This window comes from Taudactylus pleione, unplaced genomic scaffold (genome assembly GCF_031769625.1).
Source record: "Taudactylus pleione unplaced genomic scaffold, aTauple2 ptg000747l, whole genome shotgun sequence".
Taxonomy (NCBI): Eukaryota; Metazoa; Chordata; class Amphibia; order Anura; family Myobatrachidae; genus Taudactylus; species Taudactylus pleione.
Window position 1 is genome coordinate 2992060 of NW_028285149.1, and position 18448 is coordinate 3010507.

An 18448-nucleotide genomic window follows, 5' to 3' on the forward strand; every position below is an offset into this window, starting at 1 on the left:
CCCGCAGTCACACACAGAATATAGGCATGCATATTCTCCCATAGTCACACACACAGAATATAGGCATGCAAATACACCCATAGTCACACACACAGAATAGGCATGCTGATACACCCGCAGTCACACACACAGAATATAGGCATGCATATACATCCGCAGTCACACACAGAATATAGGAATGCAGACACACCCGCAATCACACACACAGAATATAGGCATGCAGATACACCCGCAGTCACACACAGAATATAGGCATGCAGGTACATCCGCAGTCACACACACAGAATACAGGCATGCAGATACACCCGCAGTCACACACACAGAATATAGGCATGCAGATACACCCGCAGTCACACACACAGAATATAGGCATGCAGATACACCCGCAGTCACACACAGAATACAGGCATGCAGATACATCCGCAGTCACACAGACAGAATATAGGCATGCAGATACACCCGCAGTCACAAACAGAATATAGGCATGCAGATACACCCATAGTCACACACAGAATATAGGCATGCAGATACACCCGCAGTCACACACACAGAATACAGGCATGCAGATACACCTGCAGTCACACACACAGAATATAGGCATGCAGATACACCCGCAGTTACACACAGAATATAGGCATGCAGATACACCCATAGTCACACACACAGAATATAGGCATGCAGATACACCTGCAGTCACACACACAGAATACAGGCATGCAGATAAACTTGCAGTCACACACACAGAATATAGGCATGCAGATACACCCACAGTCACACACAGAATACAGGCATGCAGATACATCCGCAATCACACACACAGAATACAGGCATGCAGATACACTCGCAGTCACACACACATAATATAGGCATGCAGATACACCCGCAGTCACAAACAGAATATAGGCATGCAGATACAGCCGCAGTCACACACACAGAATATAGGCATGCTGATACACCCACAGTACGCAGTCACACACACAGAATACAGGCATGCAGATACACCTGCAGTCACACACACAGAATATAGGCATGCAGATACAGTCGCAGTCACACACACAGAATATAGGCATGCAGATATACCCGCAGTCACACACACAGAATATAGGCATGCAGATACACCCGCGGTCACACTCACAGAACATATGCATGCAGATACACCTGCAGTCACACACAGAATATAGGCATGCAGATACACCCGCAGTCACACACAGAATATAGGCATGCAGATACACCCGTAGTCACACACACAGAATATAGGCATGCAGATACACCCGCAGTACGCAGTCACACACACAGAATATAGGCATGCAGATACACCCGCAGTCACACACACAGAATATAGGCATGCAGATACAGTCACAGTCACACACACAGAATATAGGCATGCAGATATACCCGCAGTCACACACACAGAATATAGGCATGCAGATACACCCGTGGTCACACTCACAGAACATATGCATGCAGATACACCCGCAGTCACACACAGAATATAGGCATGCAGATACACCCGCAGTCACACACAGAATATAGGCATGCAGATACACCCGCAATCACACCCACAGAATATAGGCATGCAGATTCTCCCATAGTCACACACACAGAATATAGGCATGCAAATACACCCATAGTCACACACACAGAATAGGCATGCAGATACACCCGCAGTCACACACACAGAATATAGGCATGCATATACATCCGCAGTCACACACAGAATATAGGAATGCAGACACACCCACAATCACACACACAGAATATAGGCATGCAGATACACCCGCAGTCACACACAGAATATAGGCATGCAGATACACCCATAGTCACACACATAGAATATAGGCATGCAGATACATCCGCAGTCACACACAGAATATAGGCATGCAGATACACCCGCAGTCACACACACAGAATATAGGCATGCAGATACACCCGTAGTCACACACACATTATATAGGCATGCAGATACACCCGCAGTCACACACAAAATACAGGCATTCAGATACACCCGCAGTCACACACAGAATACAGGCATGCAGATACACCCGCAGTCACACACAGAATATTTATAAATGCAGACACACCCGCAATCACACACACAGAATATAGGCATGCAGATACACACACAGAATATAGGCATGCAGATACACCCGCAGTCACACACACAGAATATAGGAATGCAGACACACCCGCAGTCACACACACAGAATATAGGCATGCAGGTACAGTCGCAGTCAAACACACAGAATATAGGCATGCAGATATACCCGCAGTCACACACACAGAATATAGGCATGCAGATACACCCGCAGTCACACTCACAGAACATAGGCATGCAGATACACCCGCAGTCACACACAGAATATAGGCATGCAGATACACCCGCAGTCACACACAGAATATAGGCATGCAGATACACCCGCAGTCACACACACAGAATATAGGCATGCAGATACACCCATAGTCACACACACAGAATATAGACATGCAGATACACCCATAGTCACACACACAGAATATAGGCATGCAGATACACCCGCAGTCACACACACATTATATAGGCATGCAGATACACCCGCAGTCACACACAGAATATAGGCATTCAGATACACCCGCAGTCACACACAGAATATAGGCATGCAGATACACCTGCAGTCACACTCACAGAACATAGGCATGCAGATACACCCGCAGTCACACACAGAATATAGGCATGCAGATACACCCGCAGTCACACACAGAATATAGGCATGCAGATACACCCGCAGTCACACACACAGAATATAGGCATGCAGATACACCCATAGTCACACACACAGAATATAGACATGCAGATACACCCATAGTCACACACACAGAATATAGGCATGCAGATACACCCGCAGTCACACACACATTATATAGGCATGCAGATACACCCGCAGTCACACACAGAATACAGGCATTCAGATACACCCGCAGTCACACACAGAATACAGGCATGCAGATACACCCGCAGTCACACACAGAATATTTATAAATGCAGACACACCCGCAATCACACACACAGAATATAGGCATGCAGATACACACACAGAATATAGGCATGCAGATACACCCGCAGTCACACACACAGAATATAGGAATGCAGATACACCCGCAGTCACACACAGAATATAGGCATACAGATACACCCGCAGTCACACCCAGAATACAAGCATGCAGATACACCCGCAGTCACACACAGAATATAGGAATGCAGACACACCTGCAGTCACACACAGAATATAGGCATGTGTCCTAGTCGCATCAGTTTGCAAATAAAGTAAAAAGCCACAGAAAAGATGCTCAGCGCTACCTAGTCATGCCACGGGCTACCGAGTCATGCAACGGGTTACCGAGTCACGCCATGGGCTACCGAGTCACGCCACGGCATGGTGTAACTACAACGCACAAGGAAGTAAGATGTATGTGGACACATCTGTACACAGTACAGTTCCCACGTGTTTCTCTGCACTATTGATGGCTAAGAGTTGAAGCCAAACAGCTAGCACTGCCATAGACACTGCCAGCTGATTGGCTGAGAGTGGTCTGACTCTTAGCCAATCAGTGCCATGTGGGAATTGTGTTGTGATTTTAGTGTGATTTTTATTGATATTGACTAACGTGGTTCATGATTTGTATATGAGTCTCTGTAAGTGATACGAAATTTGGTCCCATGGCTTACTGTGATGAATTGGTGAGTTCAGTCATGTTTCACCTGTGATTTGCCATTGATTTAGGGTTCAGTGAATCACTGATTTGCAAAATCACAAGCAAATCACAGAAAAAAACTAAATTGACCAAAAACGAATCTTAGTAATTTTACCCCTAAGGGGCCTATTTATCAAACAATTATGTCCTCAAAATATATGGAAATGGCTGTAAGTAACCCTGACATGTAACAGGATAGAACACTGGGGTCCAACACAAGAAGAATTTTACAATTCTACTCCAATTGCCCTTTAGTAAATTTAGGTGAAACTAAAATTATGTGAAAAGGGTGTGAACACACAAAACAGCCTTTATCACTTTATTTTAGTAAAAATAATGTTAATAATAGAGCCCTATTTGCTACATTGTCTAATTTCTCTCCTTCCTCTTGGGGTGGAGGTTTCGTTCTGAGTACATCACATTCAATTGATATTTTGTGAAGGCTGTCACATAACATTGCAATTATTGCCTTTATTGACCATGTCAAAAGATAAAGGGAAACAGGAGGGGGAGCAGCCTGTTTCCATGTAAGTCATGTACAACTTATGTGTCCTCTCAGAATGTAAAGGATGGTTTGTGTGTTGTCTGTTATAAAGAGTCACCTCACCAATCCAGTTCACCTGTCCCTGGACAAGAACCATCTTGGGTTTCATCTTTGTCCCAGGTTATAATAAAGATTGTGGATCGTATGGATGCTCCTATGATGCCTCCTTGGATGGGGTGGTCACAGTATACTATGTTTGCACTTCCTATGCAACCTTCATGGAAGGATGTTTATGGCCATTCTAGTCAGAGTATGGCATCATCTGATGTTGATAACAGACCAGTAGTTACTAAGGCACCTAAATGCAAGTTATCATTTTGTCAGTCTGCCCACCATATGGACTTGTATGTCATCAGAAAAATCAGATGATGCACAGGGTTCATCTCCAGGATCTAGCTCTGGGGAGGAGGATCATCGATCCACAGTGGATGTTCCTTCTTTGGTAAGGGTGGTTAAATCAGTCCTAGATATTCCAGATGATGAACCAGCTCATAGTAAGAAGACTCCAATGTTTAATCACCACCGGAAGGTGGTCAAAAAAGGAGTTCCCTGAATCTGATCAGCTCATAGAGCTTATCGCGGAGGCATGGGGTAACCTTGATAAACAGTTTTATGTGAGTAAAAGAATAACATAATTGTATCCGTTCCCACCTACTATATGTACTAAATGGGATGTACCTCCTACTGTGGATGCTCATGGCGCACATTTAATCAGAAATGCTACAATGCCTATTCCATCACAATCTTCCCTGAAGGATTCCACAGATTAAAGCCAGTCTTAAAGCAATAATTTCATCATCTGGAGCAGTTACTCGTCCAGTTATGGCTGGGGCCTGGGTAGCCAAAGCTGTTGAAGAATGGATAAGGGTGGGGGATTCACTACCAAATGCTAGCAGAGAACAGATGATGAATATCTCCCACATACGAGAAGCAGCTTCCTATCTGGGAAGGGCTACAGTGGATGCTGGAATTTTAGCTTCTAGGGCATCAGCAGTATCAATAGTGGCTCGTAGGGTCCTTTGGTTAAGATCTTGGAAAGCTGATACAGGATCAAAGAGGGCGCTGGAAGTCTTACCTTTCTATGGAAAGGTACTTTTTGGAGTAGAGTTGGATAATATGATCACTACTCTAGCGGCTTCAAAATCTGCAGGTTTGCCATCTACGTCAAAGACTAGTTCTAGGCAGGTTTCTTTTCAGTCCTTCCATCCTCAGGGATGAGCAAAGGAACAGCCTTCCTCTAGGCCAACTAGTTTCTGCAAGTCTAAGCGACAAACTAAGAGGTCTGTCCCGGCAAGACGTCCAACTTCTAAGCTGGACAACAAGCCTTCGGCCTGATGGAAGGATCCCAGGGTGGGAGGCCGACTTCTTCAGTTTGAGGATTATTGGCATCAGACAACTACAGATGCCTGGGTCCGAGAAGTGGTCTCTCAGGGGAATGCCCTCACTTTCAGGAGAAATCCCCACCAGAAGTTTGTTTGCACAAATCTTCCATCAGATGTGGTCAAGTCCTTGGCCCTTCAGGAAGCCATTCACTCCCTGCTACAGGAAGGGGTTATTATTCCAATCTGTTTCTGGTTCAGAAATTGAATGGGGTTTATCATCCTATACTAAATCTAAAAACCCTCAACAGGTTTATCCATGTATCCAAGTTTCGTATGGAAACCCTCCGGTCAATTATTTTGGCAATGGAGCTGGGGGGGTTACATGGTTTCTCTGGACATTCAGGATGCATATCTGCATGTTCCTATTATACCATCCCACCAACAATTCTTACGGTTTGCTATCCTTTAGTAACACTACCAATTTCAGGCTCTACCCTTTGGCCTATCCACGGCTCCCCGGGTTTTTATCAAAATAATGGCAGTCATGATGGCCTATCTCAGGCATCAGGGAGTCAGAATTCTGCCATATCAGGATGACCTTTTGATATTGGCACAGACTCCGGTTATGTTACAAAACCATCTTCAAATGACCATAGCCTGCCTACAAGGGCACAGCTGGATAATCAATTGGAAGAATTCGTCACTTTATCCTACACAGCAGATGGTACATCTGGGAGCATTTCTGGATTCTCAGGCACAAAGAGTGTTTCTGCCAGAGGACAAGATTGCGGTTATATCATTGCAAATATGCAAGCTGCTACACAAGAGAAGGGTATCCATTTGGTTAGCAATGCAGGTCCTGGGATCAATGGTATCCACATTCGACATGTTGGGGTATGCTCAGTTCCATTCCAGGCCTCTATAAAGATTGATTCTCTCCAAGTGGAACAAATAGCATCATCTTTTAAAGTCTCAGAGGATCCAGAGGTTCATCACTCCGGTGGTGGCTGAAAAAGGATCATCTAAACAAAGGGCGTCCGTTCTGGATTCCAAGTTGGGTGTTTCTCACCATGGCCTTCGCGGATGGGTGGCAGCGACAGGTCATCACACCTTTCTGGGAAGATGGACAAATCAAGAAAGTCATCTGCCCAAAAATATTCTGGAACTACAAGCACATGAACTGTTTCAGGGCAGACCGGCCAAGATCCAGTCTGACAATTTGACTGCAGTGGCCTACCTCAATCATCAGGGAGGCGCAAGAAGTTATGGAGCCATGAAGGAAGTGACAAAGGTTCTGATTTGGGCAGAACGTCATCTTCCAGCCATCTCAGCAATATTCATAACGGGAGTACTCAATTGAGAAGCAGATTTCCTAAGTCGCCAGGACATACATGCTGGAGAGTGGTCTCTCCATCCGGGCGTGCTTCAGCTCCTGGTAAACAACTGGGGAAACCAGAGATAGATCTCAAGGCATCACGCCACAACCACAAAGTCCCCAGGTATGGATCCATGTCCACAGACCCATCAGCAGCTTTCGTGGGAACACTGGCAGTGAGATGTGATTTCAAGCTGGGGTATCTCTTTTCTCCGATTTTTCTACTCCCAAGAATTCTCATAAAATTCGAGTAGGAAGGCGGAACGGTAATATTGGTGGCTCCGGCTTGGCCCAGATGTCAATGGTTGACCGACATCCAGAATCTGTCCATAGACAGTCCATACCCTCTTCCTCTATGGCAGTATCTGTTAACACAGGGTCCCTGCCAACATCGGACTTACCTCGTCTGGCTTTGATGGCATGGCTTTTGAATCTTCCATCCTAAGAGCAAAAGGTTTTTCCAGTTCTGTGATTCAAACAATGATTAGGGCACAGAAGCCTGCCTCTGCCCACATCTATTACGGAGTTTGGTATTTTTTTGGTCTATATAGCATGCAGAGTAAATACTAACTACTTCCACATGTAGCCCATACAGTACATGTTATTCTTATGCTGCAATGTAGATGTAAGACACGCCCCTCCCAATCTGAATCTCTCTGCACACCTTATATCCCCTGACAGTTCAGCCGGTTTTTTGTTGGTCCCAGTGCAAAGTTTATTTATTTATTTATTTACTTTGCTCACAACCACATCAGCCGTTTATGCTATAAGATTCCTAACATAAATACAAGTAGCCTATAGCCTGAGGTCTTGTTCCTAGGGAGAGGGCTGGAACAGCAGGAGAGAGGGCCCTGCCCTCAAGAGCTTACATTCTGAAAGAGAGGGGGGGAGTAGTGGTGGTAAATTTGGTATGGTATTGGAAAGAGATCCGGTAGGCTGGGGTGAATAAGTGAGTTTGATGGAGCGTAAGAAGCTATCGTACACAAAGGAGAAGTGTACAATAAATGGGGGACTTGAACACGTGTAATTCTTTGGAGAGACTGAATGATGATCTCTATAGAAATAATGCATATAATTCTGTGCTTCAAAGGTGTTTGTGCCCTGGACAATAGATATAAACAATACAGATATACCCCATGTATATCAGGAGAAAGGGGTTGTTCTCGCATGAATGTAGCTATTGGCTATTCTGCCTGTAATAATAGGAGCTCTCTTCCTTTAATCTCTCATTTATGTTTCTTTTTATAGAATGAATATTTTGGTACCATTTATATTGGCACTCCCCCCCAAGAGTTCTCCGTAGTGTTTGACACTGGATCCGCTGAGCTGTGGGTCCCATCCGTGTCCTGCTCCAGTGCTGCCTGCAGTAAGTAACTCCTAGTGTTGTAATGGGCAATATGTATAGGGATCTATGTGCACCTTACAGCAGCATGAGCCAGCATATATCACCACGGTGCTGTCAGATTTATACATTTTACACTAATGCTGCGTACACACTAGACGATAAAAGTGAACGATAACAATATCGTTCAACGATTTATCGTTCATATGGTCTAGTGTGTATGGTCTGAATGACCAACGATGCATGTTCCCGCGGGTCATTAATAATATCCCCAGTCGGCTGTACATGCAACCCAATCTGGGGATATTGTGAATACAGCCCCGCTTTCCCCCCCACTGTCATTCGTCGCACACTTGCCGATCCCGGCACCACCGCCAAGCCTGCCATTGACTATGTTGCTGCATACACGCATCATCAAGTGTGCATGTAGCTAAAGACAAAATATAGCTTTGGGAGCATTAATTAAAAATACAATTGTATTCAGTACAAAAGTGCCATCTATGGGGACATAAGTCTCAGCACTGAACATGCCAGGCAACAAGAGGGCAATTGCCCTTACAGAAGAAGCAGATCCAGCTAACGGCATATACATGAGGGCAATTTCAAGCTCTATAACAATCATTGAACTCAAAATCTTCAATCCGTAAATGGGTCATTGCTGGCTATGTCTTGTAGAAAGAAGAGTGACTAAAATGTGTATTGTTACATATAGTGCAGACAGGGCAGAGCCTCCCCTGTTATACTCCTTCCCCTATCGTACTTCCTGTCATGCTCCAGAGTTTTGATATAAAAATGAATAGATTAATACAAAGAAGATATTTATAACTTACACTTCCCCTCTCTCCCCCTAACCCTCCCCACTCACACCCTAACCCTCCCCACTCACACCCTAACCCTTATTGTTAGTTCCTGAACCTAAGTCCCCCTCCTTCGTGCCTAAACCTAACCCCCCTTAGTGCCTACACCTAACCCCCCCAGTGGTGCATGAGCCTACCCTCTGCCCTAGAGGTGCTTAACCCTAACCTCCCCCCAAAAAAACCTAACGGCCTCGGGGCCGCCGGCCTCTTGACAACATCCCGTTTTAAACACTTCCTAGTACACCAATCATATTGCAATTACATTCTGACCCCCAATATCAGTGAAACCAATTGAGAATCAATGGCTTCAACAGGGAGATATGGAAGGAATTTGTAATCTGTAGAAATGGTGATAATTTATATTTTTTATTATGATTGATTGTGTGTTCCACTGGAAGCGGGCCAAGGTAGCATGGGATGAATTTCATGGAGGGTACTCTAAGTCACAGATTGCGAGTAGAAAGCCACACTCAGTCTTCTTGTTTGAGACTTGGAATTGCTCATCGTTTTCGATACCTGGAAGAGGCTTTTAGGAGCGAACCTCCTTTCAATTCTTGGCAAAGCATCAAAGTGTTATATCTGCAGCCGAAACAACATCTGACAGTAGTGGCAAAAACGCATGTACAGTACATGTACCCTTGGATGAAGTCCATAAAATGCAAAGAAAGGCGTGGAATTAGACAAGGAATGGTATTAGTTATTGTTGGAGAACTCTTGGCCTGATTCAGACCCGGTCACAAGTGCTGTGCGCTCGCAACCGGGTCGATGGTGGGCCAGTGCGCATGCACACGACGGAGCCGGCTCCGTCGTGCGCCTGCGCGAGACCCGGATAGCAACGGGCACTCCGTCGCTCCGGGTCTCGTAACAAAGGGGGTGTGCTGTCGATGTTGAGTGACAACACGCCCCCTTTGGTGGGCAGGCCGGGGGAGTGGCTGCCCAAACGGAGGCGTTCCCATGTGAACGCCTCCGTTTGGGGGCGGCCCCACTGACATAACTTGAGAGATTTCAGCTCTGTTAGAGACGAAATCTCTCTGGGGCTTGCGGCAACGAGACCCTACCACAAGGGTCTCGACGCAAGCCCGATGGTTGCGATGGCCTTGAACATCGCGACCATCTTCCTGGCTGCTCGCTATAGCTGTGGGTGGTCACCCACTGCCATGCAAGCGGCCAGGAGGCCGTTCTAAATAAAAAAAAGACCGGCCCTGATTCAGAGCGAGCTCTCTGTCAGAGCGTCCGGCTCTGAATCAGGGCCTCTGGGTCTAATTCAGACCCGCTCGCGAGCATTGTACACTCACAAGAGGGTCGATGGTGCCCAAGTGCGCATGCGCACGACGGAGGGAGCTCCGTCATGCGCATGCGCGATACCCGGCGAGCGACGGGGAAGCCGTCGCTCGGGGTCTCGCACCAAAGGGGGCGTGCTGTCGATGGTGAGTTACTGCACGCCCCCCTTGGTGGGTGTGGCTTTCAGATGGAGGCGTTCCCATGGGAATGCCTACCATCTGGGGCCGGCCCCACTGACATCATTAGTGATGTCAGTGGGAGTGATTTTGGCTCTGATAGAGCCAAAAGCACTCCAGGGCTTGCGGCAACAAGACCCTACCGCAAGGGTCTCATTGCAAGCCTGATGGTCGCGATGGTCTTGACCATCGTGACCATCATCATGGACGCTCGCATAAGCTGTGGGTGGTAACCCACAGCTATGCGAGAGTCCAAGAGGCCGCTCCAATTTTAGGTAGCCTGGCCCTGATTCAGAGCGAGCGCTCTGGTCAGAGCGTCCGGCTCTGAATCAGGTCCTCTGTCCAGGGTAGTAATCAACCCAGTTATCCTGAGAAGAGGAAACCAAGGGGTTAATTTACTAAAGTGAGAGTTTTTAGAAATGGAGATGTTGCCCATAGCAACCAATCAGATTCTACTTAACATTTAACTTCCACTTCTAAAAACTCTCACTTTAGTAAAAATACCCTCTAGAGTCAAATGAAGGTTGCCATATCTTGGTTCACTTTTCAGTCTTACCATTAGTTTGGGGATGATATGAAGCACAGAACACATGCAGTCAAAATTTGCAACGAATTACACTCTTCGATCTGATATAATTTCAGTGAGCAGACTGTGGAGTCTGAAGATTTCCTGGAGGAATAACTGGGCCAACTTTGAAGCAAGGGGTAGTCCTGTAAGTGGTATGAAAAGTGCCATTTTTAAAGCTAGCAGGTCTGTAATAAAGTCCATAGACAGGTGAGTCCAAGGTTGGTGTGGAATGGACAGAGGTTGTAGTTGACCCGTGGGTGCTTGACATTGGATTTTGTGCTGAGCACACAGTGCAAGAGGCCACAATTTCTTGTTTAAGAGTAGGCTGCCAATATGACCTTTGAACAAATTTGGAACCCTGGAGTGTCCAGCGAAATGAGAGACATGTGACAATGAAGTCATTTCTTGTGAAGAGCAGGATTTATTAAAATTTTCCCTGGAGGTGGAGTAAGAGTCAGATTGACACAATGAAAGAGGATCAATAATGAGATGCTTCCTTGTGAGGAGAGAATCTTTATCTTGTACCATGGAACCGGATTGGCACCAGTCTTACACGACCCTGGCAGAAAAATTACTTTAAAGTCAAACCTGGAAAAAAATAAAGCCAATCTTGTTTGACTTCAAATAGAGGAGAATCTTGTGAACGGTGAAAATCGAATATTTAGCTCCCTCCTGTAAATGTCTCCACTACTCTATAGCAAATACAGGTAAGAGCAGTAATAGGTGTCACATGTGTAGAGAAGTCTGTACCCGAAATAATGTATCCTAAGAATGGAATTGAAGATATTTCAAAGATACATTTCTTCAATTTACAGACAAATTGTTTGGAGCAGAGATGGGAGAGAACCTCCTAGACGTGTAGCCGATGGTTCTCTAGATTGTCAGAGAAGTTCAGAATATTATTTAGATATAATACTACACTTTTGTAGAGAAGGTCATGGAAGATCTCATTGACATAGTGTTGACCGCAGCATTACTTAGGCTAAAGGGCATGACAAGATATTTTAAGTGTCCATCTCACTTATTGAAGGTCATTTTCCACTCATCTCCTGTCCATATTCAGATAAAATTGTAAGCTCCCCGCAAATCAATTTTGTAAAATTGTGGCTCCATTGATGCAGTCAAATAGCTCAATAATAAGTGACATGGGGTAGCAATACAATTGTGATTTTATTTAATCCTCTGTAATTGATACAGGGACAGAGACCCCCATGCTTCATCCTCCAAAACCCTACACAGGCAGGATGTATAAAACCCTTTTGTAGGTTTCTTTAATGTGCCTCATCATGGATGGGTTTCGGGAAATAAGTTTGGCCCCTAGGAGGGCTTTTACCTGGAATTAGATCAATGAGGCAATCCCACTAATGATGGGGCAGCAGTGAATAGGCTCTAGCTTTGCTAAAGTCATCTGTAAATTCCTTATAGTCAATAGGAGGAAGATTTTGACTTGGAGTAACCGTGGTTCGAAGAGGAAGTAACTGCTGGATGCAACAATATTTGCAAAAGGGTCCTCAAGAGATAATTTGTGAAGTTGTCCAATCAATTTGAGGGTTATGTTGGCGAAGCCATGGAAGGCCTATCATGAGGGATTGGGATGCCTTGGGTATGACCAAGAGTCTCAAATGTTCCAAATGTAGAACCCCAACCATAACCTTCAGTGGGTGGGTTTGATGAGTGATAATGCAGTCAGAAATATGACTGCTGTCTACAGCCTTGAGATTCATGGGATGAGGTAACTATTCTGTAGGAAGGAGTAGCTCCTGAATCAATGAGGCAGTTATAAAACTCCCAATGGCACCGGAATTTCGATCATGGAACATGCTCCAAAATAGCTTCGATAGTACAATCTGAATTTTGTGGAGAAAGATTAGCTACTCTCAACCTGGCTCTCCACCACAGATTAGGAACGGGAGTTTCCCAAGTTCCAAGCAGATGATCAGGAGCAGCAAAATACAAACAAAGATTTCCCTGAAACCGTCTTTAGCATTATTCCGTAGACAAACTGGAGAGATTTATCTGCATTGGCTTTTCACTGGAGAGTGAAGGCAGATGTGGTCAAAGGAATTTGCAAGCTCTGAAGTGTTCTTTCTTTCCCTTCTCCAAAGCTCATTCCTGGAATCCTAAATCCACTTTGGTACAAAAAGAAACCAGATCGTCAAATTTAGTTGGTAAATCACAGGTAGACAATTGATCCTTTATTCTCAGATAATCGACTCCAGAAGGCTGCAAAAAAAGCTGCTTGTTTCATCTTAATTCAGACACTACTGTTTGAAATCGAACAAGATATTGACCCACTGAACGAGAGCCTTGGCCTAATCGTAGGATGTCCGCTGAAGCAGATTTAGATCTTCTTGGTTCATCAAAGATCTGACAAAAGGCCGAGATGAAATCTGGATAAGTAGAAAGCAGAGGATCCAAGCTTTCCCAGATGGGTGAAGCCCAGGCTAATGGATGCCCCAATAGGAGGGAAATGATGTAAGCCACTTTAGTTCTGTCAGTATGAAAGTTGCTGGACTGCAACTCAAAGTGAATTTCACAAGGTTTCAAAAATCCTCAACAGTTTAAGGTCTCCTTCAAACTTGGCAGGAGTTGGAAGATGAAGGCAAGGTGCTGAAATAGTAACTGAAACTGAGAAAGCTTGAGCAGATCCAAAATATGATTTTGATCTCCATTAGGGCAGTACAAATGGTCATGCCTAAAGGTTTTCCTATATCTCGTCTGGAACGTATTGCCGGAGATGGAGTGGAGGCTACATGAAGGTAGCTAGATGGCTTGATGAAGTTCTTTTGCAAGCTGTATTAGTGGGATTGTCTCAGAGGTAAAATTTCTGAGGAACAACTGATATAGATACTAGCATACCATTATTGGACTGAAACCAGAGTATTGGCTGGGCAGGGAATGGCTAGTATAACTGGACTTTAATCCATATGGAGGCAGGGCTGTAATTGGCAATTATCACTGGGCTGGAACCCACTTGGAGACCAGGCTGGGACTGGTTAGCAATATCTGGACTGAGGAAGGAATAATGGCCAGCTGGGACTGACTAGTATAACTGGGCTGAAACCTGAATGGAGACTGTTCTGGGACCGGCTAGTATCACTGGGCTGAAATTCACTTGGAGACCGGGCTGGAACCATTTAGCAATATTCAAACTGGTACTGGAATAGTGGCTGGGCTGGGACCAGCTAGTATAACTGGACTGGTAACCCACAGCTATGCGAGCGCCCAAAAGGGCGCACTATTAAAAAAAAAACGCCCTGATTCAGAGCGGGCGCTCGTTCAGAGTGTCCGGCTCTGAATCAGGTCCAGATTACCAACCAGGATGAAATACACTTGGCCAGAGTATGTATGATGATAGAACTGTTTGTGTAGTTGATTAGTGCTGGTGGTTCTTAGTCCACACGTGGTAAAGCTTAACTAGTTCTTAAGTTTATTGAACCATGTAGAACAACAAGTAGCATAAGACACGGATATAACAGGTATCACAGCAGTGTAGAAGCAGCCTGGGGCTTCTGGGTATTGCTGGGTGTTGTAATGCACTAGGCGTCTGGCTGGTAAAAGCACCGGCGGATGTGGGCGCTGCTGGTACATCATACTAGGCCGTTCACTGCTAGATATTTACTTAGTACATTCTAAAACTGATCACTGTTTTTACTACAAATGGAAAGAGAAAAGCTTATTCATCATAGTTTTGTACGTAGATGATTTATTACTTGCAGGCCAGGAAAGTCAGACAGTGAAAGTGAAATTGTTGCTGAGTGACAAGTTCAGGCTACATGACCTTGGGATGCACAGAAACTGCTGGGTCTGAGGATTGTACAAAATGTCAGTGCTGGGACTGTTACCATAGACTAACAAGGGTACATTGAAGCAAAGCTTGTCCCGTTTGGAACGGTGAATGGCAAACCAGACAGCACACTAAGGGCCTGATTCAGAGCCGGACGTCTCCTCTTTGGTTGCAGGGAGCGCTCGCACAATTCAATTCCGGAAGTGGCCCTGTCAGTCTTCGATTGCCTGCTATTTCATTCTGCAAACATACTTTCATCGTTTCATGGCAATCATTATATTAATTACCTTAATTGTTATTCACATGTTTTCAATCCTTTTTTTTTTTTTCATTGTCAATAAACTTTATTCTTGTCAGTGTGTGTCATTTGTACCGCAGAATACGTATGGTTTCACCAATGGTCTTTTTTTTCAAAATTGAATGTTTTTAGGAATGATACTATTGTTTTCCGTTGTTTTTTATAGGCATATTTTAGTACTTTAATTTGTTTATTTAAATTAGCTTACGCATGTCACTGCATCAAGCCTATGATAACTCACATTATATTTGTGAGGCTGTAGGTCACATGACTCATACAATAACCAATAGAATGCGTTCTGTTTTTTTCCAAGTACATTAGCAAATCAAATTTTTTTCTGGGGCCTTTATTAAAACTGTTTTTTTTTTTAAAACCAAGGGTTAAAAACCATTTAAGAGTTTTAAATAACACTTATCAAAAAACAAAAGGACGATTGTTTTCTTGGCCCCTAAAAAAAAAAAGTAAAAAAACTAATTTATGAAAAACACGCAAATTTAAAAAACATTAGTTAGCTAATTGATTGTATAACCCAGAAATTAGCAGCTGAGTAGTTCACCTGCGTACGGTTTTTGGCTAATAAAAAAAGGCTATTTGCTATACACCTTACAAGCATTTTTGCAATTCAAAAGTGATTGTTTTTGAGGCCTCAATTGATAAATCGGGAGACCATCGATGAGCCACGGGAGGAACAAAGAGACCATTGTCATTGTGGTAGAGAATACCAGACCACAAGCTGAGCGAGCAGTTTGAATGGAAAGTTGATCAGACAGTGACGTAACACTTTTTCCGTTCACATTGGCTGTTCGCATCAGATAATTTATGTATGCCCAAAAAACGCCTCGCCACGCCTGCGTTTTCCCATCTCCACCCCCGTCACCGCCCCAAAACGGACAGTTCTGTCAATCACATTTGATATGTCACTTCCTGTTCGCTATTCGAAGAACGACTGAAAAAATGATCGCAATCAGCCGTACGCACATGCGCACTGTTACACCGACGAATGCGTGGTTTGACAACATCGGACTGCTACGAGCGTACGACCGCTTACGAGCGGCTCTGAATGAGGGCCTAGGTCTTCTTACTACAAGTCATGGTCAACATTTCATCTGACAACAAAGGTGCCATGGATTTATTGAGCAGCACAGAGCATTATGGCTGCTCTAAGCACATTGGCATAAGACACAGAGAGCTGCTAGATGGTGAATAGAATTATGTGGCATGTGAGGAGAACCTTGCGGGACTGACGTCACATGTGCTAAATGCTCTTCTGCAGACATGTAGACTGGAATGTATTTATATGTCTGACATGTCATGTATTGTGATTATTGTTTAACAGAACTTCCTGTGTACTTGCTGACAGCTAAACATCCAGGGTATGGAAAAGTTTGTTGTGTATCCAGAGACAGGGGGTGTTGGGGGAGAGTGCTCTGCGCGTTCTTTTCTTCGGTTGCTGGGACCCTGTACTGCCTGTCGGTGTGATAATGAGGCCATCGGGTCTGGGATGTAGAGCAATGCCATGATTGTACTAAGGATGCTCTGGACAGCTCCATAGGCTGCAGGATGCCTCTGCAGTAGCGCTACCATTCCAGGCACCCTGCAAGTCACAAACAGGTTCTGCCTCCAAGGGCCCTGTACCATGTAGGATGGCATCACTCACACACCCCTAAAGACGGCCCTGCCTATAGCTTCTGCCAACAGAATGGAGGAAAACAACAGACCAGAGAACAGAAGCAGCCACAAGAGGGAGGCAAAGGCACTAGAACAAGGGAGGCCAGAGGAATAGCAGAAAAGGAGACAACACCGACACATAGCCGGGCAGGGAAGGAGATCAGGGACATAACATTGGGGATGGGCATGGAAAAGGTAAAGGACAGGGAAATGGCAGCTGGGACAGAGAAATGGCAGCTGAGACAGGGAAATGGGGACGGGGATAGGGAAATGGCAGCGGGGACAGGGAAATGGGGACCGGAACAGGGAAATGGCAGCTGGGACAGGGAAATGGGGACAGGGAACAGGGAAATGGCAGCTGGGTCAGAGAAATGGGGACCGGAACAGGGAAATGGCAGCTGGGACAGGAAAATGGCAACTGGGACAGGGAAATGGCTGCTGGGACAGGGAAGTGGCGGCTGGGACAGGAAAATGGGGACCGGAACAGGGAAATGGCAGCTGGAACAGGGAAATGGCAACTGGGACAGGGAAATGGGGACAGGGAACAGGGAAATGGCAGCTGGGTCAGAGAAATGGGGATGGGGAACAGGGAAATGGCAGCTGGGACAGAGAAATGGGGACCGGTACAGGGAAATGGCAGCTGGGACAGAGAAATGGGGACCGGAACAGGGAAATGGCAGCTGGGACAGGGAAATGGGGACGGGGAACAGGGAAATGGCAGCTGGGACAGGAAAATGGCAACTGGGACAGGGAAATGGGGATGGGGAACAGGGAAATGGCAGCTGGGACAGAGAAATGGGGATGGGGAACAGGGAAATGGCAGCTGGGACAGAGAAATGGGGACCGGAACAGGGAAATGGCAGCTGGGACAGAGAAATGGGGACTGGAACAGGGAAATGGCAGCTGGGACAGGGAAATGGGGACGGGGAACAGGGAAATGGCAGCTGGGACAGGAAAATGGCAACTGGGACAGGGAAATGGGGACGGGGAACAGGGAAATGGCAGCTGGGACAGAGAAATGGGGACCGGAACAGGGAAATGGCAGCTGAGACAGAGAAATGGGGACCGGAACAGGGAAATGGCAGCTGGGACAGGGAAATGGGGATGGGGAACAGGGAAATGGCAGCTGGGACAGAGAAATGGGGACCGGAACAGGGAAATGGCAGCTGGGACAGAGAAATGGGGACAGGGAACAGGGAAATGGCAGCTGGGTAAGAGAAATGGGGACGGGGAACAGGGAAATGGCAGCTGGGACAGAGAAATGGGGACGGGGAACAGGGAAATGGCAGCTGGGACAGGAAAATGGCAACTGGGACAGGGTAATGGGGACCGGAACAGGGAAATGGGGACAGGGACAGAGAAATGGCAGCTGGGACAGAGAAATGGCAACTGGGACAGGGAAATAGCAATTTGGACAGGGAAGTAGCGGCTGGGACAGGGAAATGGCAACTGGGATAGGGAAATGGGGACCGGAACAGGGAAATGGCAGCTGGGACAGGGA

General features: G+C 45.7%; 1 protein-coding gene across 1 annotated transcript in view; it reads left to right on the forward strand.

Annotated features, from left to right (window-relative positions):
* Positions 1-18448, forward strand: part of LOC148477106 (pepsin A-like) — a 600278-nt gene that overhangs the window by 47635 nt on the left and 534195 nt on the right. The window contains exon 3 of the mRNA XM_088457226.1: positions 8219-8336. Coding sequence (XP_088313352.1) covers positions 8219-8336 — 118 coding nt within the window. The remainder of the gene's footprint in view (positions 1-8218; positions 8337-18448) is intronic.